This window comes from Equus asinus, chromosome 2 (genome assembly GCF_041296235.1).
Source record: "Equus asinus isolate D_3611 breed Donkey chromosome 2, EquAss-T2T_v2, whole genome shotgun sequence".
Lineage (NCBI taxonomy): Eukaryota > Metazoa > Chordata > Mammalia > Perissodactyla > Equidae > Equus > Equus asinus.
Genome location: NC_091791.1, coordinates 9,797,044 through 9,817,790, shown reverse-complemented (window position 1 = coordinate 9,817,790; position 20,747 = coordinate 9,797,044). Strand labels below are relative to the sequence as shown.

Sequence of the window (20,747 nt, the reverse complement as noted above, 5' to 3'; positions counted from 1 at the left end):
TGGATCAGCCTGTGAAGGGGTCCTCCAGAGGTCCCCTCGCTGGGGCTTCTTTAGGTTTTGTATAATGCATCATCAAAAGACCTCAGCTTCTTATTAAACTTTTTAAAAGCTGCTTTTGGGCATAAACAGGCTATCTGAAGGCCCCTAATCGACCAGGCAAATCCTCTGCAATGAGAACTGTGAACTCATTCATTCACTCAGGCATTAACACACGCGGTTGCTGAGCACCACTGGTTGGCCCACTGTGCGAGGAGTCCTGGGAAGACGCATAAGACAGCGCCACAGCCCTGTGCTTTCCAGGAGCTCACATCTAGCCTGCAGACAGGATGGGCACCTCGGGGATCAGTTGCAAGTGGAAACCAAGTGGGCCCTAAAAGAGGGGCAGGATAGGAGGGGAAGAGGGTGAGAGGCAGGCGAGATCAGTTCCTATGGTGGCCAGGTAAAGATCAGCAGAGATCTCCAGGCGATTTCACTGTTTCTTCTGGAATCCAGACAAAAAGGTTCTCTAACCGTGGCCAGAAGAGTAAGATCGGGACGGCTTTTAAATGTTTTGCGCCGGGGCTGTGATGTCTCCCGCCGCGGAGCCAGCGGTTTGGTTGAGGACGTCCCATAGAGGGCGCTGTTTGCCTGACTTTGAATGGAGTCCAGAGCGCAGGTAAGCGCAGGCGACACCCCTCGCCAGAGGGCGAGTGAAGGGCTGTGTCGGCGCTCCCGGCCCCATATCCATGAGCTTGCTCGAAAGATTTAATTTGTGCAACTGGCTGTTCAAGCCCAGCACCCCCGAAACTCAGAGGATGGGCTGCGGTGCTGACGCCCGAGAAACTCCTCTTTCTGGTCAAAACGCGTGCACATACACACCAGTGCACCTGCGCATCCCCTCGGAGGGGAGACACCGGGAGAATCGGGGACAAGAAGAGAGAGTGAGGCTCGGGTAGGGGCGGCGCAGGGTGCAGGCGAGGCTGTCCCGGACTCTTCCCCTGCCAGCCCGGACCCCTTGCCATCTGGGTCTAGTCCCCGAATTGCTATCAGCCAAGAGCACCCTTCCCCAGCCAGAAGTTTTCGGCGACCGTCTGCCACGCGCTTCTTTTTCCCGGGAGATGAACTTTTCTGCTTGTCTCAGTCTAAAGGTGGCTTCCACGCGTCAGAACTTTGGCCAAGTTTGCACGCGTCGGCCTCGTACTGGAAAGCTCCCCCAACACGCCCGCACACGCGCAGGGGCCTCTCCGCCACACCCTCGGCCACGTGGCCGGCGAGGGTGGGCAGTGCCCACCGAATCTGTATAGACATCACGCACATAGAGCTTTTTCCGCAGCTGCGGAGAAAATGACTTCTGGGTGTCAGCATCGGTTGGGTGACCTTGGCCTGGTCGCCTCCTCTCCGGGAGCCCGTTTCCAACTATAAAACCTGAGTGTGACACCCACCTTGCTTGAGTCTCAGGGCTGTGATTGGTTTCAACTCAGATTTTGGATAATATAACATTTTGCATTCCAGGAAAGCCCTGTACAAACTCAAGGGAGAACTAATAATGAGAATAGTAATTGTTTACAGAAGGACCATTTACAAATCTTCCAGATTCCCAAAGCAAAAATAGGGTTTACTGCTATAGATCAATGTTTACTAAAAGAAGCATTAAATGTGCCTATCGAAATTTGGTGGGGAAGGGTCTGAAGCCCCAGATGGGAAAATAAAACATGTCCACTTCTCAACTGGGGAACCAAAACGGTCGCACCTGCCCATGGGGGGCGGACTTGAGTTAGGCGAGGGCTGATCTAAAGAAAAGGAAGGGGATGGGGCAGCGAAGGGGCCACAGAAAGACCTCAGGTGTACAGAAACTCACAGGAGGTGGAAGGGAGTGATGGCCACTTGGCCAACTTTCTCTGACCAGGGAGCTGGCCCTCAGGAAGGGATCCCACGAGCAATTCTGATGTTTTGGATGCTTAAATCTAGAGTCTTAAATGCCTATCTTACGGGCTTCTCATGCAACCTGGAAGTTGTTCTTAAAGTCTATGAAGTCGAGTGACCTTCTGCCCAGCTGGCTCTCAGAGGCCCAACAGGGTTCTCTAGGGACTTAGCGGCCGTCAGGACGTGCTGCAGGTGCCGCTGCCACGGCCACGGCCGAGGAAGGTACACTGCTGTGCCTTCGGTTCGCATTGCCCTCGTTAAAGCTTTAGACAGCTCCAAACGCCGGCCGGAGACACTTCCCGGGAGAAAGTGCTGTCTTCGGGGCCGCCGGCCCTGAGTTGATTCGCAAGCCTTGGGCCCCGGCGGCCAGAGGAGAGGAGGGCCCTTTGGAGCGTAGCCGTCGGTGCCGGGACTCGGCGGCCCCAGCCGCCCAGCCGAGTGACGCGCGGGCGTCAGCTCGTTCCGCGCACACACGCGGGTGCGCAGAGACGCACACTCACTCCAGCTCCCGCGGGAAGGCTCACTCTTCGGTTTCCCAAGGCCAAAGTCCAAGGCCACGCGGATTCCTGACCCTGCTGATGCAGTGCAAGGACTTACACCCGGATTCCCTTCCTATTGACCAGACGAGGGTAGGGAACCCAAAACTCCCATTTCGTGGCCGCACCCTTAGCAGGCTTTGGGGAAAATGCTGAGGCCGCCGGACCCCAAAGAGTAAGAAAGTCTTGAGTTCGCCGCGGGCCAGAGGTCGCGTCCTGCCTCCTAGGCCGGCGCTGCGTGGCTCTCCAGTTGCGTGGGGGCAGCGGGCCCCTGCCAAGCCCCTGGGGGCGGGGGAGCGGCAGCTGCGAGCACGGATAACCCCGAGGTGACCCGGGCGGGCCTGGCCCGCCCCTTCCCCCTCCCCCAGGCCAGGCGGCTGGAAGCGGGTCCCGGAGCTGCAGGGGGGAGAGGGAGGCGCGGGCTCCGGGCGCCGCGGCTGTCATTGCGCTCCGGCCGGGGGCGCCGCCGGCTCCGCGTCCCTCGCTCGCCTCCTGCGCTCGCCGGAGCGCTCCAAGCGCCTCTTTAGCAGGAGCCAATATCCTTTTGTGCTAATAGGCTTGTCCTCATTTGCTGCCTAATTGGACTATATAAAGCCAATAACAGGCGGGCTCTTATAGCCCGAAGCCAAAGCGCCAAAATCCGAGGAAAGGCGAGGAGGGGGCGGTGGCGGAGGCGGCTGCGGGGCCTGGGCTCCGCTGCGCCTTCGCCTGCCTAATCCTATTTGCCATTGTACGCGCCCAATCGCCGTATACTCCCCGCATTTAACTTGGATGACATTTTGATTTCATCATTAGCATCCGGCGCCGGATTGACGCAGCCCCAAGCCGGGGACTGCTCTCGCCGCCTCCTCCCCGAGAGCTCCACGCCGCCGCCGAGCCGCCTCGCTCCCTCGGTGCCGCGGCAGGGCCGCTCCCCGCCCCTCAGGACCCCTCCCCCATGCGAGCCCGCCCCAGCCAGGTCCTCACCCCGCCCTCCCGCCGCTGGATTTGCGCCCGGGGCGGCCCCCGACTTTGCGCCCCGTAGTTGAGTTCTCTTTATGGTCTGATTTCCGGCCGCCCGTCTGCTCGCCCGGCCGCCCTCCTGTCCCGCTCCCTCCCTCCCAGGGACCCCGAGGAGAGGGGACCATGCCGGAGCCCGGGCCGGACGCCCCTGGCACCGCTAGCGCGCAGCTCCCGCCGCCGCCACCCCCGCCTCCTGCGCCCAAGGAGTCCCCGTTCTCCATCAAGAACCTGCTCAACGGAGACCACCACCGGCCGCCCCCTAAGCCTCAGCCACCCCCACGGACGCTCTTCGCGCCGGCCTCGGCCGCCGCCGCCGCCGCCGCCGCTGCTGCCGCTGCGGCCAAGGGGGCCCTGGAAGGTGCCGCGGGCTTCGCGTTCTCGCAGGTGGGCGACCTGGCTTTCCCCCGCTTTGAGATCCCGGCGCAGAGGTTTGCCCTGCCCGCGCACTACCTGGAGCGCTCCCCGGCCTGGTGGTACCCTTACACCCTTACCCCCGCCGGCGGCCACCTCCCGAGACCCGAAGGTACCGACCTTTCTTTGAACTTTCGTTGTCCTCCCCGCGCGCCTGTCCCATCCCCGCCCCTTGCTACCTCCCACCGCAGACCTGGGACCCCTGCATCCTCCAACCCGTTGTTTGGCTAACTTCCTCCGGCCCTGGCTTGCATCTCCTGCCGCGCGCGCTGGGTTGCGCTCCCCGGGAATCCAATCCCACTTGGTGAGAAAAGAAGTGGAGTTGGAGCCCCGGGCGTGGCGCTTCCCGGGAAAAGTGGCCTGGAGCACGAATGGGGAGGCTTCTGGCGGCTGGGACTGGGGACATGGCCTGGATGAAGTGAGTGACCCGGGCGGGCCCAAGCCAGAGGCGAATCTCTTCCCGGGCCCCTGGCCAGGGAGCTGAGGGAAAGAAAGGAGGCGGCGGTGCAGCCACCATCCGGGGCTCTGTCGCCCGTCCTCGGGAGGAGGGGGATCCCAGGACGCGGCGCCCCTATTCTAGACCAGCTGGGAAGGAGGAGGTCAGCGAGAACGGTGAGGCCTCGAGGCCCGGGCCAGGAGGCCGGTATGGCTCGAGCCTGCCTCGCCCAGGCGCCAGGCCTTGCTGAAGGCGATGTCCGTGTGCGTGTGTGTGCGTCCGTCTGTCTGTCTCTCCCCAGCCTCGGAGAAGGCGCTCCTGCGAGACTCCTCCCCTGCCTCGGGCACCGACCGCGACTCCCCGGAGCCGCTGCTCAAGGCCGACCCCGACCACAAGGAGCTGGACTCCAAGAGCCCGGACGAGATCATTCTGGAGGAGAGCGACTCGGAGGAAGGCAAAAAGGAGGGCGAGGCGACGCCGGGCGCGGCCGGGGCGAACGTAGGAGCGGCGGCGGCGGCGACGCCGGGCGCCGAGGACTGGAAGAAGGGCGCCGAGAGCCCAGAGAAGAAGCCCGCGTGCCGCAAGAAGAAGACGCGCACGGTCTTCTCCCGCAGCCAGGTCTTCCAGCTCGAGTCCACCTTCGACATGAAGCGCTACCTGAGCAGCTCGGAGCGCGCCGGCCTGGCCGCGTCGCTGCACCTCACCGAGACGCAGGTCAAGATCTGGTTTCAGAACCGCCGCAACAAGTGGAAGCGGCAGCTGGCGGCGGAGCTGGAGGCGGCCAACCTGAGCCACGCCGCGGCGCAGCGCATCGTGCGGGTGCCCATCCTCTACCACGAGAACTCGGCGGCCGAGGGCGCAGCGGCCGCGGCCGCGGGGGCCCCGGTGCCCGTCAGCCAGCCGCTGCTCACCTTCCCGCACCCCGTCTATTACTCGCACCCGGTGGTCTCGTCCGTGCCGCTGCTACGGCCGGTCTGAGGCCTGAGAGGGGAGGGGAAGGGAGCGCCCGGCCCCCTTCCCAAACTCCGGAGGAGACTGGTCCGGGCCGAGGGCGCCGAGACGTCCAGCGGCCTTCGGGAACCGGGGCTTCGGCGCACTGCCCCGGCCTCCCCTCCCCCAGTCGGTAGCGTTTTGTAAGTATTTGCAATGCATTTTCGTGCAATTCACCCCTAATGGATTTGAGGCGCTTCCCCTCTTACTTTTGGTTTTGGTTTATATTAAGAGAGAGCAGGAAAAAGACAAAATTCCCGGGTCAAATATTTCGGCTGCAAGCTTTTGTAAAATGTGCAACCCTCTCCCAAATTTGCATTGCGCTCTGGCTTTTTGGGTTTTATTTTTATAAAAGGAAAATAAGCGCAAAAGCCTGAACCCCTCTGGTTTATTCATTTTCTATAGAACTATTTTCAGAAGTTGAGAGAAAGGGAGAAAATTCACATTGTAGTACTTTTATTTCTGGGTTTCTGGGTGTGGTTCTTCCTCTCCACTCCCAATCCGTTCCCCTCCCCAGTTTTCAGAGTCTGATCAGCCTCTTATAAGAATCCCGACTCAGACCGCTTTTCTCTCCGGCAGAGGTCTGTCGCAATTGACCTCTTCATCTCTATTTGTGGCCGAAGAATTCCCTAATTAAGTGTTTAAAGGGAAAAGACAAGACAGCCAAAAGATTATTGAAACGGCTCCACATCTGGCCTGGCGTGAGTGGTCTTATTTATTAGTAGCCTTTATTTTGGGAATTCCATTGGTTGGTAAATTATTAACATTACTGGTGTTACTGTTTTGCAAGAGAGATTTCAATATTTAAAAAACCCAACCTGTATCTTTTATCATCTGCCCCTACCTTTTTGTTCTGCAGTAACTGTGGTACTTTTGACCTGTGCAATATTGTACAAAATTGAGAGCCCTGCTTCTACCTCCACCGAGAGAAGCAGGCGTTTTCACTGTGTAATCCCGGTCATTCCTTTAGGAGGAGAAAATTAAGAAGGAGAAAGAGGGGAAGGAAGGAAACAAGGGTAGATAGCAATGCTCAGAGGAGAAAGATACGCATACTGGAGCGCTTTAAGTGAAGGACAATCAATTTAGGAGAATTTTAACTTATTTGATAAATGTACAGATTTCTTGTAACTTCGCCTTCAACTCCGCAGGGCTCCTCGCTCTGGCACCCAGTTTTCTGTTTTCTTTCTGTCGGCTACACCTGTTGTTCTGCGATAGTTTGTCGTCCCCACCCCCAGCCTCCCTAACCTCTGCCCGGGTTCAGCCCCTTTTTAAGAAAAAGAGAGAGAGAAAAAAAGCCCCACAAAATATTGTTACACTTAATGTTGTCGTGAAATTGAATTAATTAAAAAGAAAAGAAAAGCGAAGCGTTTGGTGTTGCCAGAGTGTGTAACTTGGGACGGTTTTCCCCAGAGCAGGTGTCTCCGAAACTCTTTTCTGCCTCGCTCTCTGGCTGCCTCTGCGCTCGCGGAGTCTGACCTGGACACACAGGCCTGTCATGCGGCAGGCGGCGGAGACAGAGGCGGCTTTGTTCGCCACCAGGGCCGCTCTCTTCCCATAACCTTAACGCAGCTCGAAACGCCCTGCGAGCAGGGAAGAATGCGGGGCGGAAGCGGCGAGGACCTAGGCTTATCTAGATTTCGAAACGGAGCGAAGCGGCAGCCGAGAGCTCAGAGACAGCTGCTGCTTCCGAACGCAGGGCTGCCGCCTCGCATTCCGTTCCCAGGCCTCAGTTCCTCCGGAGCGCGAGCTTCGGGACAGGACATCAGCGGGCCTGGATGCTTGTGGGGTGGGGGGAGGAAAGAAGGGCGTGAACTGAGAGTTTAGCTGCGTCCAGAGGCGGATCGTGAAGTCCAGCTGGGAGAGGCCAGGCCACGAGAGGGCACCCCCAAGGGAGGCCAACCAGCCCAGCTGCAGAACAGGGAGGCCTCCGCAGGCCTTGAGGAACTGTGGCTCCCGGGGCGTCTCGGGTGTGGGCGCTGTGCTGGTGTGTCGAGTGCCGGGGAACAGAGACCACCCAACTGCGGCAAGAGCAATTGAGAGGACCTTGTCTCCTCCCGGCCAGGTCCTTTTCTGTCCCCTGTGCTCAATACCTCAAGGGTGGCGTCTCTGGGTTCCCCGCCCCTGTCCCAGTGCACTCCTGGAAGCGCAAAGCTAGCCGTTCCCACGCACCCGCTGGGCGCCGAGCCACCGCGCTCTGGCTGGGCGGCCTGCGGAGACGCGGCGCGCGGGAGCGGCTCGGGAGCGCAGGTCCGCACGACAGCAGGTGCTTGGGCACCCCTCGCCAGCCCCGCGCGGCGGCCCCCTGAGAGCACCGGGTCTGCACGGCCAACTCCTGACAGCGAACGTTTGAAGCTGGGGAACCGGGAGGGGCAGTTGAGGAACCCGGAGCGGGTGACGATGCCGAAGAGCACGCCGCGGGGCGCGTCCGCTGGGGAGCGCCTGCACACGCTGCATTCCCTCTCCCAGTGCTTTGCTGGCGTCCTCAAACCCAATCGACACAATTGATTCCACTATGGCTGAAACGTCGACTATCGTTTTCTGTTGATGAGAAACTGCCCCCAAATAAACTAGCTTGCGTATTTTGGGGAAAATTTTAGCCTGGACTTCAGTGAAGACAGATCTCCCTTTATTTCCCTCTGGTTTGGAATAAAAACGAGGGCATGTGTCGTCAATGAAAAGTAAACAGAAATTCAGGGTCAAAATGTTGCTTCTTGTGTTACCTGCAAATACAGTGATGCCTTTTACTGTTGGCAATACTAACTGCGGGACAGGCCAGTAACAGCTCATTAAAAATAATGTTGCAATAGCAAACACGTCCTTAGATTTTACAGCCAGAACACGATGTTATCAAACGCCAAGAATATACTTCTTTATTTGTGTTGGATTCTAGAAAACGGTTCTTGACTGACCCGGTCTTTACAAAGTCGAGAAATAACTGGTTCTCCACAAGCACAGTTTATTCTTTGTCCTGCTTCCCGCAGCCTGCCCTTCCCTCCTGTTGGGGAGCCCGGCTGCTCTGGGTCGGCAGGTCCCTCCCAGGAGCCACAGTGCGCGCTCTGGGGGAGGAGGGCGGCGCCTACGCCGCCTGGGACTGGCTGCTGTGTGAGCCTAGAAGCCGGCTCCGGCGGGAAACGTCCGCTTCCCTCCTGTCGGGTCGGGGTCGTGGTATTTCTCACAGTGCAAGAGTTGAGCCAGAGAGTGGGGACTCCGAGCATCTCTCCGCCCACGAAGCATCCTAGGCTCACTGCAAGTCTTTCTGAGGCCTTTGTGTCAGGACAGGCCACGAAGCGCTGAATGGGACTGTCACATCCCCAGAGTTGGCTGGGCTCATCTTCTTGCCCCACACGGAATAGCAGCCCTCCCTGCTGCCTCTGCAGGGATTGCTGGGAGCTACTGGAACCACTCACCAGAGGGGGTTACCTGGGGGAGTGAGGGTGCCTCTGTATAATTCCTCCAGGACATTCCATTGTGGGAAGCCAGGGCAGCCCGTTTGCCCCACCCTAGGACACTGAACCAACATCCCCAATTTTATCCTCTCACTTTCAGAGCCTGGAACCCAGCCTTCTCTCCACCCACCCTAATTTCAGAGCCATCTCTGTCTGACCCTCAGTTAATCTCCAAGTTAGTGCAAATGACATCATCTTCCCCTCTACATCCTTTCTGCATCACCCAAACACACACACTTTAGACTTCCTAACAGACACCAGTTTCCAGGGGCTCCCAGTACACTCACCCACATATGTGTTTAGTGCCACAGAGATCACTAATGCTCAGACACAGTCAGGCACACCTTGTTCGAGGTGACCCTGGGCAGCTGGTTTTCTCTGAGGGCCCTAGGCTCAGGCAAGCTGAGAAGAATCCCCTGGAAAGGATTGGGCAGGGAGCGAGGTGGCGCTCCTAACTCTGCTGCATGAAGCCTGAAATCCTTCAGGCAGGGATGCCTTGTGCTCCCTCCTCTTTAGTCACCTGGGACAAACTACGGAGCCCGCCAACACCCCACCGCGGACCCCGACTCTCCTAGTGGGCCCAGACCTCACTCCCCACAGGGCAGGGCTCTGAGCACCCGCAATCGCCTCCGCACCCTCGGAGACGGCAGAGCCAGTGCGCGAGCTGAGCTGTTTCTGTTGGCAACACAGATGTATTTCTTTTATTTGGTAGTAAATACAGTGGGTGTGTGTACATCAAACAACAGCAAGACAGATATAAACTGCCCCCCCCTCCGCCACTGGGGGCTCATTCTGAGCCGGGACGTCCCCTTGGCAGGCTCTGGGTATCCAGAGCCTAAGGCTACGTCGCGAGAACCCCAGAGCGCTCTCCTCTCCTCGCTCCAAGAGCCTGCGCTGGAGGGTAGAGCCGGGAGAAAGAGGAGGAGGCGAGAAGGTCAGTGGGATTTACTTTCTTTTCTGGGGGCGCACGCTGCACCAGCTAGGGTCAGGGCGATGGGAGTCGGGATCCAAGCAGTGGGGACCCGGAAGACTGTGCAGCCTCTTCGGGAGCTTTGGCCAGGCCTCGAAGTGTTGGGCTGCCAGAGCCCCGGCCACGCGCTCCTGCTTCCTCCTCTCTGTGCGCGCAGGCACCCGAACTTCCCTCGAGGGGCCCTGCCGGGCACAGACTTCGCTGGCCGCGGCCCTGCCTGCCTCCAAGTCTCCATTTTGCCCCACTTCTCGCGGTTGGCCACGCCTGGCGGCCCAGTGGCCCATCTAGGGGGCCTCTTCCCCTTTGCGATACAAACTTGGACTAGGAAAAGTCCCCTCTACTGGGTCACCGCGACAGGGTCACCGCGACAGGGTCAAGGTGCAAGAAACGTGAGCCCCATCGAAATCCCCGATTTGGGGTCCAAAGCGCAGCCAGGCAGGCCCAGGGGACACCGCCCGCCCCGGCACGTACAAGTGGCCCCGAAGAGGCGGTCCGCGAGGCTCCTCCTCCAGGCTTCCCCCTACTCTCAGCCCGCCCCTCAGCCCTGCCTGCAGGCCCTCCCTGGCTTCCGAGTGCGAGCGAGCCGTGCCTCTGGGTTCACGCATCTGGAAGTGTGCACGTGCGCCCGTCTGGGTGTGCACGGTAGATGCTGACCCCTTGACCTACAAACAGCGGCGGGGTCGGGTGGGCGGCAAAAGAAAGGAAAGGGCCACGAAGAGAACTAGATTGGCTGTACTTTGGAGCCCTGCCTGGTGCTTCGGATTGGGATCTTGAGTTGAGATTTGGGCTGCTCTTATCCCAGGGTGTGCCCTTCCTGCGGAAGTACCCTGAAGGCTTATCCGTGGGGAGCCGAAGCTTCTGGGAAATCGGCTCTCAGATGGCAGCGCTGCCCTAGCTCTTACGGGGGTCCATTTATCCGCCTGGATTTCTTCCCATTCTTCTGCCTTCAGGGTCCCGTAGAACTTCATTCGAGTGTCGGGGCAGTTTCGGAGACGTCAGCACGGGATAGCCGGAGGCTGTCTGCCTCCTTCGGGAGTTCCCAGACGGTGCACACTGGTTATATTCGCCCAGGTCTCTTCCTTGGCTCCTTCCTGCTCCAGGTGATGCGTCTCTGGGGCGAAACTGCCCAAAATCTGGGTCGCCGGGGTTCCAAAAGGATCCCTTCTGGTTGCAGTGGACGGAGAGGAAAAAGAGCTGGGGGAGAGCTGCAAAGTGAGCGAGGGAGCGAGCGCGGAGAGCTCACTGCGCCCATCACTTAGTCAGGAGAGGCGAGGTGGGGTCACCTGGTGTGCCTCACCCAAGCGCTAATGTTTTAAAGGAATAGAAAGAATCCCCTTCTTTCGTGAGCTCTCTCGCCGCCCTGGCCCCCCTTGGTGATGGAGTGCACGCATCAGATTTTCATCAAAGTTCTATTAAGTGAAACATAGGTTGCAGGGCACCCTTTGATTGAAACAGTTTAAATTTTAATTGTGTTTTTAATTTGACATATAGTTGCAGAAAGGAATGACACTGCGTCGCCAAGGGGCGGTCGATTTTCTTAATTTCTCCCAGAGGAATTGATGAGTCTATCAGGCCACTAGATTGGAAACCCATTAAAGCTCTCTGGTTAGGCTGTTAATTGGAACTTGATGGATGGGGGGTGGGGGGTTGTCGGGACTCGGCTATGCTGATCCAATCTTCATGACTTTCTGTTTTCCAGTAAATTACACAATTCATTTTCCAGCCGCAGATTACATAAATTGTACACCTCTGGGGCTCTCTTTTTCAAATAGGGAGCCCTTTTCCCCAAAAGCCTATTGCGAGATGTCATTTGCACCAAAGAACGAACAGCAGAGGCCCTTGAATGAAAATCGAAACATAATCAACGTTTATACTTAGAAAATTTATTGAGATCATTTTCTCTGGTATTTCCTTATTTTAAAGTTTGGACGCGCCATATATCATAATCCACTCGCGTAAAGGGGGGGGTGCAGACTGTGTTTAATATTTATCGAAGCTTGATTCCAAGATCAAACTTGTTTATGACTTCATCTGTCATTTCGGAGGGAGCCTTCTTCCGCTATTACCCGGCTCAGCCAGCCTATTTCGCAACTGCCGCAGAGCAGAGAGGATCAATTTTTATTAGGCTCCTCGCAAGTTTGCTCTGGGCCGCTTTAATATTGAGCAGTGGCATCATCTCGAGACCTAAACTTTAAGCGTCCTTTCAGTCTGGGAAAGTTTATCATTCTTTGGAACCAGGTTATGACTAATTCCTAGTGGGGGAAGACATCCTCAAAATGAGGAGAGGCCATTCTCCAGGGTAGTGGCTGTTAACCTGAATGGAGTAGGGAGGGGCGGAGCTATCTCGAGACTGGGAGGGTGGGGCGGGAGGTGGTCCTGAGTTGAAGGATTGCCGCACTTGAGGGGAGAGAGACCGGGTGTCTCGGGTGGTGCTTCCTGGAGCTGAGGGTTCCTGGGAGTGTGTTTTGCAGCTGCACTGGGCCCAGAAGAGGGCGTCTGGGCCTCTGCGCTCTCGATGAGGTCTTAGTGACTCTCAGATGTCCCAAAGGGACAGCGGGAAGATCGTTTCTTGGCCCTCTGGCCCCAGCGGTGTAACTGCTGTCGGTGCACCAGGGGCGGCAGACCCCGCAGGTGACCAGTTGAGGAGAGCGGGGGACAGCCTGGGGGAGAGTCCATCGGGCTGCAGAGCCAGGAGTCTCCCCGTCTCCGCCACCACCTCCCTGCCTCCGCCCTGCGCCCACCATCACTTCCCTAGTTGAGTGTACAGTGTGTGTGTGTGACGCGCACACTAGTCGGAGCTCAGTGGACATTTTCTGACTGAATGTGTGTGAGTGCGTAAGTGTTTATGCAAGTGTAGTGCACGCGGCTTAAAGCGTGCGCGTCTGACAATGTGCAGGGTGTGGGAGAGGAAGATGCTGCACAGGACTCGGTTGTAGCACACCTCTGAGTAGACTAGACGGTCAGTGTGAGGGGGTGCGGCGAGCAGGCGGAGTACGAGGCGGATGGCTCCTTTTGACTTCCCAAACTAGCTCGGGGCAGAGTCGGGGGAAAGTTGTGGGGTCTGGAAGCTGCATAGTTTCCTAGCTTAGAATCCTCATGCCAGGCTGCACGGGTCCGCCCCCCAGTTCCTCGCCGCTCTGAGGCCTGGGAGCTGCTTCTCCAAGGCCCACCCCAAAGGCCCTGCCGCCGCCCCCACCGTCCCTGCCCTGGCAGAGACCAACCCTGTTCGCCCCTGACCGCACTCTCACATCCGCCCCGGCCGTCCTGAGATGGGGGGAGGGTCCTCACCGTCTTCCCTGCAGCCATTCCCCAAGCTCAGTACCCATGCCTGCTCTGACCCTCGCCCCTCCCAAGGGCCTGATTTTGGCAGTGGAACGACCTTGAGTTTCAATATAGCTTACTCTGCTTGGGCTAGTCACTTTTTTTTGTCTTGAGCCTCAGTTTCCCCGCCTGTACACTGGAGGTAAAGATCTACACCGCAGGTTTGCTGTGAGGATTAAACTGAAGAATGATGGGATGCTCCCAGCGTGTTCCTGGTTGCTGGCACCAAGTATTCACTAGCTCAGAAGTGTTCAACCCCTCTCCCCCAGCTCCTCTTTCTTCCCCAACGAGTGGCGGGCTCTGCTTGCCGGGTTGGCCAATTTTCCGCAGGGCCACCTGGCCACGGTCCGGGAGACAGCGCCCGGTCAGGGTGCTTGCGGTAAGCGGAGAGGCCGCAGGCCGGTGAGAGAGTCGGGTGTTCCTTTCCAGCAACCTTCCTTCTACCCCCGGACCGTGCGGGAGCGAGCGGGACCGGCTGCTACGTGGCACGGGAGTCTGTGCCGCGGCCGCGCAGAGGAGGACGCACAAATTGTATTTCAGCGCCGGGTCCTTCCGGGTTAATGAGCTGACACCATGATTAAAGCTGACCATTTGTAATGTGTCTCGACCCCGTCGCCGAGCCCTGAAGAGGTTAATTCGGTGATGGAGGCCGGCACCTGCCCCTCGCCGGCCTCCCGGGCCGTGGCGCACAGCCCCTGGCCCCCGCCCTTCGCCTGCCCCAGCCCCGGCTGCGCCGCCGACTCCTAATCAATTAGCCCATTAACGAGCCCTTCGAGGAGTTAAGTAGGGAGAGGTTCTGCCACGGGTAGAGCTGCAGTCGGTAACTCACCGCGGCTAATGATATTATAAGCGCTTTACTCAATAACCCGGGCGCGGCGCGGGCGAGGAGGGAACTGCATCGTCATGGTGCAGCGTCTGGACATCTGTGAGGACTGATTCCAGAGTCTCCTCTCACCCTTGGCTGCACTTGGGGGGCACCCTAGGGGCAGGGCTTCCGGGATCTTTTGACGGAGCGGTCCCGGACCCAGGGGGTGGGGTTGCCTGAGCGCCTTGGGGCCTTGCCTCACCTTCGTTTCCTCGAAGCTTGTGTAGACAACTGTGTCCCCGAGCCGTTTAGTCTGCTCCAGGCTGATTCTAGATCCGGTAACAGCTGATCTGGGATTTAAAGGGGCGAGAGCCAGGACTCAGAAGGAGCCGCGAGGACAAGGGAGGAACGAGAGTTTACTGAGCGCCTACCGTGTGCCAGGGTCGGAGTTGGGCACTTTGACTCTACACAGCTTCTGCGGGTAGGCATTGCTTACCCTAATTTTAGGAATGAGGAGACCGAGGCTGGGAAAGTTTAAGTGTCCTGTCCAAGCTCACCCAGCCGAGATTTGACTCGACTTTGCCCGATCCTAAAACCTTGTCCCCGTTCTCACCTCCGTCTCCCGTTCCCAGGAGCAAAGCCCTTTTATTTCCGCAGCAATTCCGTGACCACTCAAAATTTGCCAAATAAGGAGAATTACAAAACAGGAGGGCGGGCCATGGCCTATTCAGCGAAGGTTTACAGAGGACCTACTGTGAGCTCCTAGTGCTGCTAGGTTTTCGGGGGCTCTTCCGTTCCTGCCTAAAGCGACCTTCAAAACAGGAGAAGGGGCAGACGCTAACGAGTTTACTTCGCCTAGGAGGGCAGTGAGGCTCCGATAGGGACTGGAATTGTCCGAGTTCATGCAGCGTGTGAACGGCGGTGCTGGGCTTGAACCAGGATCTCTTGAAACAAGCTCTAGGGCTTCCCCTTTACCCTCCAAGATCAGGCAGCCCCTCTGGGCCTGTGACAGGGGTGGGGTCTGTAGGCGAGGAAGGGCGGAAGTTGTCTGCTCCTGGGCCTCCCAGCTAAACTCCCAGGAATAGCACTGAGAATAGTTCAGAGGTGCGTGCTCCTAAATCCTCCTCCTCCCGCACGGGGCGCAACGGTGGTGGTGGGGGGAGGTGGGGGGCGTGGTGCCAGCCCTGCTTGCCCGCCCGGACGAGAAGGGGTGGGAGGCTGAGGGAGGGTCGTGGAGCAGCCTGTGAGAGCCCCTCCAAGGATGCGAGGAGCGGTCGCCTGAGGCTGGCGTCGGACTTTTCCAGCTCGGAGCCCCGCGCAGTCCCTAGCCCTGGAGCCGGCCGGGGTCCGAGCGGTCAGAGCCGCCACAGAGGCCTGGAACCCGGGCTGGAATCTGTGCTGTTTTCGGTCCTAGCTTCCTCGCTTGGACACATCAGATGCCCGCAGGGCTCTGCGCGCCCCAGGGCTCACAGGCGCTGCGTGCCGGCCCTGGGCTTTTTGAAAATTTCCGGGGCCGCTCGGCGGCGCTGCGATTGGCCGCGTTCGGGTAACCTCTATGCAAATGAGGCCGCGCCACCTCCGCGCAGCCGGAGACCGGGCGAGCTGGCCGGCAAGGAAGGGGCATTCGCGCCGGGACTGGGCGGGCGCACCCAGAGCTGGGCGGGCAGGGGCCCCCGCGCAGCCGTCCCGAGCCCGCGTGTCCCCCGCGCGGAGGGGACGCCTCACCAGCTTCGTCGCCCCCTCCCCGTGGCTCCCCTCCCCGCCCCTCCCCCCGCCTTCCTGCCTGCACCACGTTCCACTCAGATCGTCTCTAAAGGGAGTTCTTGGTTTCCTCCGATTTCTTATGAACCCAGGATGGGCAGCAAGGAAGATGCGGGCAAGGGGTGTCCGGCGGCCGGCGGCGTCTCCAGCTTCACCATTCAGTCCATCCTGGGCGGGGGCCCCTCGGAGGCGCCACGGGAGCCCGCCGGGTGGCCCTCCAGGAAGCGCAGCCTGTCGGTGTCCTCGGAGGAGGAGGAGCCGGACGACGGCTGGAAGGCACCCGCCTGCTTCTGCCCAGACCCGCACGGCCCCAAGGAGCCGGGCCCCAAGCACCATCCCCCCATCCCCTTTCCTTGCCTGGGTAAGGATCGCACGCCGCCCCGCCGGCCGAGAGCAAGCTCTCAGGGGAGGGAAGCTGTGTCGGGGATCTCGCGCCGGGCTCCCTCTGGCCAGAGCCGCGGCCGCCCGGGGCCGAGGGGAGGGGACGCGCGCGCGGCGCTGCCTGCTCGGCCCTGCGGGCGTTCGAGAGGAGACGGGGAACACAGACCTCGCGCGCCGCGGTCTTGGGGAAGGTAGGGTTGGAGGGAGAGTGCACCACGGGGGGCTGGGCACAGGGCCGGCCGCACACGCGGCTCTGCCCTCATTATCCCCTTTGCACATCGGCTACTTTCCGAACACCACGTCTGGAAGTCGGGTCTGAGCGGTCCGTCTGTCTCTACCGCAATCTCTTTCAGCGTCTGTTCTCTCCTCTCTCTCTGTGTCTCTCCTCCTCCTCGGAATGATTAGCACTCCAAGATGATTGACAATGGTGCCTTTCAGAGATGGTTCCTCTTTACAACATCTGACGAAGGGGAGCCCCGCATTAGTCCTTAGCGTGATTTCCGAACAAACGGCCTGTGAAATGATGCCACCCTATAAAGCTCGGGGAACTCTTCCAGCTCAGTTATTACAAGGCAAAATCACCTTTCAAAATGATGCTAATGTTCTCCCTCCAGACTTCCTCCCCCTGTTGCCACAAGTCCTTTCACGAAGCTGGGAGCACAGAGACCCCAGACTCAAGTGGCTGGGTCCCTCTCCTGTTGCTTTCTAAAGGCCGGGTTGCTGGGCTTTGGGTGCCCGCGAGAGAGAGAAGAGGAAGGGGTTGGGACCAAGGAAGATGGGACTAAGGCTGCAGCCGCCTACCAAGCCCCCGGTCCCCGCCAGAGCTGGGGGTCTCTGAGGCTCCCAACTCCATGGCCTTCCCGTCTGTGTTCCTTCTCCAGGTACTCCCAAGAACAGCGGAAGTGCGGGGCCGGCGAGCTCGGAGCGCACGCCTTTCCTCTCTCCTTCGCACCCGGACTTTAAGGAAGAGAAAGAGAGGCTCCTGCCCGCGGGCTCGCCGTCGCCGGGGCCCGAGCGGCCGCGGGACGGCGGAGCCGAGCGGCAGGCGGGCACCGCCAAGAAGAAGACGCGCACGGTCTTCTCGCGCAGCCAGGTGTACCAGCTCGAGTCCACCTTCGACATGAAGCGCTACCTGAGCAGCTCGGAGCGCGCCTGCCTCGCCTCCAGCCTGCAGCTCACCGAGACCCAGGTCAAGACTTGGTTCCAGAATCGCCGCAACAAGTGGAAGCGGCAGCTCTCGGCAGAGCTGGAGGCGGCCAACATGGCGCACGCGTCGGCGCAGACTCTGGTGGGAATGCCACTGGTGTTCCGGGACAGCTCGCTGCTGCGCGTGCCGGTGCCGCGCTCGCTCGCCTTCCCCGCGCCGCTCTACTACCCGGGCAGCAACCTCTCGGCCTTACCTCTCTACAACCTCTACAACAAGCTCGACTACTGACGGCCCGCCGGCCCGCGCCGCCCGCCTGCTCCCCGGCCGCCCTGGCCCGTCTCCGGCTGCCTGCAAGCCTGGCGCAGGCTGCCCCTTGGCAGGGCTCCGGAGCAACGCAGCGTGTTTCCAGAAACTATTAAGAAATACACCATGTGTATTCATTATCTCTTATTTATGGCCTCTGCCCTACTTTTTGTTTTGATTGTTTCGGGTATTTAACGGCATTCCTCAAGCCAGATCGTCTGCTTTCTACCCAAAGCAAACCAATACGCTTTGAAAACCATTCGGAGGGGATGTTCTCGGGTGGTGGTGGTGGGAAAGGGAGTTTCGGCCAGATCGACATTGATTGGTAGGAAAAAATCCAGAAAAACACCAACAAAACCAAGTACACTCCTCTCCCCATATATACACCTGTATATATGTACATGCACACACGGCCGGCCACGCTAGCCCTCGGGGGCTTTAGGCAATTATCTCAACACCTGTTTTCGTTTCTCTCGTCCCGAGGATGGGTAGGGACGAAAGGGGGAGATTTTAGATCTGTAAATATTTTTAAAGAGAAAAAATAAAACATTTTAAGCATCGTTGCTAACTTTGGTGATTGGTTGCCTGGGGTGCTAGCGCGCGGAAGGTTTTCTGGCTTTTCGGCGGAGGGATTGCCAGCGTGAGTCACTGAGGTCTGGCTCGCCCCACGTGGAGGGTGGGGCCGGGGTCAGGGGTCAAAACTCGGGACCTTGGCGCTGCGCCTCCGTCCACTCTCTAGTAGTCTTGAAGCGGGCCGAGGAGCGCCCCAGCCGAAATGCAGCTCCGGAGTCCGCGCAGAGAGGGGCAAAGGCGAGGAGGCAGACCTCGCTGCTGATACAGTTGCCTCCCGGGAATGAGCATCTTCCTAGCACTGGGAGCGCCTTGGGCTTGGTTGCAGTAGGGAGCCGTGCGACGTCGCCCAACCCGTGACACTCGCCTTCTCTCCGAGGGCGCAGGGCACGTGGGACGGCACTGCCTGGACCCGGTAAAGAGCCCGCTTTGCTCGTACCCCACTAGCGCGACAGGCTTGCAGCTGCATACGGTTCCCGGGTCAGAGGACAGTTGTGCGGCGCGGGGACGGGGCGCGGAAGCGGCACTTCGGCTGAGGAGGGATCTGAGGTTGGAGACTAGGCAAAGAAAGCGCCAGAGGCAAAGGCGCCTCTCCACACTTTCTTCTAGTTGTTTATAGTTTTGTGCGTGACTAAATAGCCGGATCGCTGCCAAGCACGTGGCCGCTCACGCTGAATGGAACCGTGGCGCGCGGCCAGGGCGCCCACGGACTTGCGTGCCCCAGCACCTGCCGCCGCGCCGGGGCTGGAGGGGCGCGGCACCGACAGAATGGCCGCGCGAGGGTCATGCAAATAGCAGACTTTCGAAAGGTTAGATCGCAGCCACCTGTTCCTTGTAAAACGTCGGAAAAGGAAGCCGGAGTAGGCCAGTGGTTTGGTGTCACGTGGGGTGAGCTCCCTAGTTCTGCCTCTGGCCCCGGGGCCCCGCTTAGCCGTTGCGAAGGTGCCAGGAGTCTTCGGCGCGGAGATCAGATCTCATCTTGTAGAAGGGAAACTGTTTGCATGATAGTCTTATCTCTTTGAGCAGAAAGGCATCGAAATTATCTGCATTTCGTGAAAATATACGGGATATCTGTAAGCCGCCAATTGACCTTCAGTCTTCTAAAATGCCTGGTCTATTGTCCATTGGAGGTCATCTTTTCTTCTCACATTAAATTTAATAAAAATCATTGTCTGTTTCAAGCTGATGTCAGAAGGATGTTACCCAAGAACATATTTGCCAATACTAAGTTGGTTCAATTGCATTTATTTCATTTCAACTGAGTTCAATTCAATAAATATTTACTGGGCTCTGGTACTTGCTGAGAATTAGGCTAAGTATTGGATACTCAGAGAGAGAAAACAAAAGTGACACTGGATCCATTTTCTTCTGACTTATTTGGTACACATATTTTATTTCAATGAATTTCTCTCTTTCCAGGTGACCCACTTTAAATTCTTTTTCTCTAAAGTTGCTATTTGAATATTGCATGCAGAAATAACCAAACTGCTTTTAAGGAACTACTTGTATAGGAGTATTCCATCTATACCATTTTTGTTAGCGTTTCAATAGGTTACATTTTTTTCCACAGATGATGGTTTTAACAGTATAGGGTCACTATAGCCTCCTTCAGCTTACTTCTCTTATAGGAAGTGGTTTTTTCTAGCCACTGTAGGCACTTAATGGCAGAGTATTTTGCCCTTAAGATTTTAGGGATGACCTTTTTCTAGTTTGTCACATAGTGGATGTTTCACTCTTTTTACCAATCCAGCAATTAGCAGTCAAAAGTGATCCAACAGTGTCATTAGTTTCTAGGAACTCCCCTCTCTTGCAGGTAACTAAGTATTAACACAAACGAATGCACACACACAGACACACACAAACACGACTGTGCCTTTGGATTTAAAATGTTCAAGACTCCATTGTTGTCAGATTTCCTATCTCAAGACTATCAATTCATTTGAATAATCAGCAAAATCATCAGCCTCCTTTCAGGCTCTAAACTGGATTTAAAAGATTGACGTTTCTTAAAACTCATATCGAGTCCAGCTGCAACTGCATGCCCAGAGGGGCCTGAATCATACACACACTGGATAATGAAATACACTTAGATTTTATTAGTGGATAATTCATGTTCAGAATCTCGAAACACTAATAGAATTAAATAAACAACTGGGAGAGGGAACCAAATAAAATTATTTGGAGATAAAATATTTAGCCAAAGTTAGAATGGAGGCAAGGCACTGCATTTTTAAATTCTGAACTTAGCCATTAAGTTTTCAAAAGAGAAAAGATAGAGAACCAAGTATGAGGATTGGTGAGGGGGGAGGGCAGTAATATCATTGATACAGCAAACAGAAGGGTGGTTGTTGTGTGTGTTTATTATGTCAAGAATCATAAAAGGAAGTGCACCTGAGTCAGGGTATGTGAATGCATAAAGACCAACAACACTTTTTCCTCTGTTAATGTACCTTAAAAGTTAAACACTTTAACCCAAGTTTCCTCCCACTTCATATGAAATCGCGTAATAAAATGAGTTTTTTTTTTCACAAAAGGCAGTGAAAAAGAGGTTACAGCATGGATTAAAATGAAAAATTTTAGTGGGTTTTTGCTGGTCAAGAGTAACTAAGTTACAGCATTCTAGTTATAGATCAAGTATTGCTTTTCCTCCATGGGGATCAAATCATTTCTCATTACAGAAGCAACCTTCTTGATTCTCCTATTTCTGAAGGATTCTAGAAACAGAAAATGGAGCAAACTGAGCCTCAACTCTAAGGAGCTGGTGGA

At 57.3% G+C, this 20,747-nt stretch overlaps 2 protein-coding genes across 3 annotated transcripts; both read left to right on the top strand.

Annotated features, from left to right (window-relative positions):
* Positions 1 to 3,290: 3,290 nt before the first annotated feature.
* Positions 3,291 to 6,752, top strand: HMX3 (H6 family homeobox 3). Its single transcript, XM_014867225.3, has 2 exons — positions 3,291 to 3,963; positions 4,589 to 6,752. Exons 1-2 carry the CDS (start codon positions 3,564 to 3,566, stop codon positions 5,263 to 5,265), a joined length of 1,077 nt encoding a protein of 358 aa, XP_014722711.1. The 5' UTR covers positions 3,291 to 3,563; the 3' UTR covers positions 5,266 to 6,752.
* Positions 6,753 to 9,504: 2,752 nt separating this feature from the next.
* Positions 9,505 to 17,977, top strand: HMX2 (H6 family homeobox 2). Of its 2 annotated transcripts, XM_070481473.1 has the most exons (3): positions 9,505 to 9,657; positions 15,673 to 15,941; positions 16,843 to 17,977. In XM_070481473.1, exons 2-3 carry the CDS (start codon positions 15,674 to 15,676, stop codon positions 17,394 to 17,396), a joined length of 822 nt encoding a protein of 273 aa, XP_070337574.1. In that variant the 5' UTR covers positions 9,505 to 9,657; position 15,673; the 3' UTR covers positions 17,397 to 17,977. The 2 variants fall into 2 exon arrangements, with proteins under 2 accessions (XP_070337574.1, XP_014722710.1); XM_014867224.3 differs by lacking the exon at positions 9,505 to 9,657 and having other exon boundaries at positions 15,327 to 15,941; positions 16,843 to 17,971.
* Positions 17,978 to 20,747: the final 2,770 nt, after the last annotated feature.

Coding starts and splice junctions, on each gene's coding strand:
- HMX3 (XM_014867225.3), top strand. CDS start 3,564: ATGCCGGAGCCCGGGCCGGACGCCCCTGGCACCGCTAGCGCGCAGCTC. Junction 3,964..4,588: donor CCACCTCCCGAGACCCGAAG/GTACCGACCTTT, acceptor GTCTCTCCCCAG/CCTCGGAGAAGGCGCTCCTG.
- HMX2 (XM_070481473.1), top strand. CDS start 15,674: ATGGGCAGCAAGGAAGATGCGGGCAAGGGGTGTCCGGCGGCCGGCGGC. Junction 15,942..16,842: donor CATCCCCTTTCCTTGCCTGG/GTAAGGATCGCA, acceptor TTCCTTCTCCAG/GTACTCCCAAGAACAGCGGA.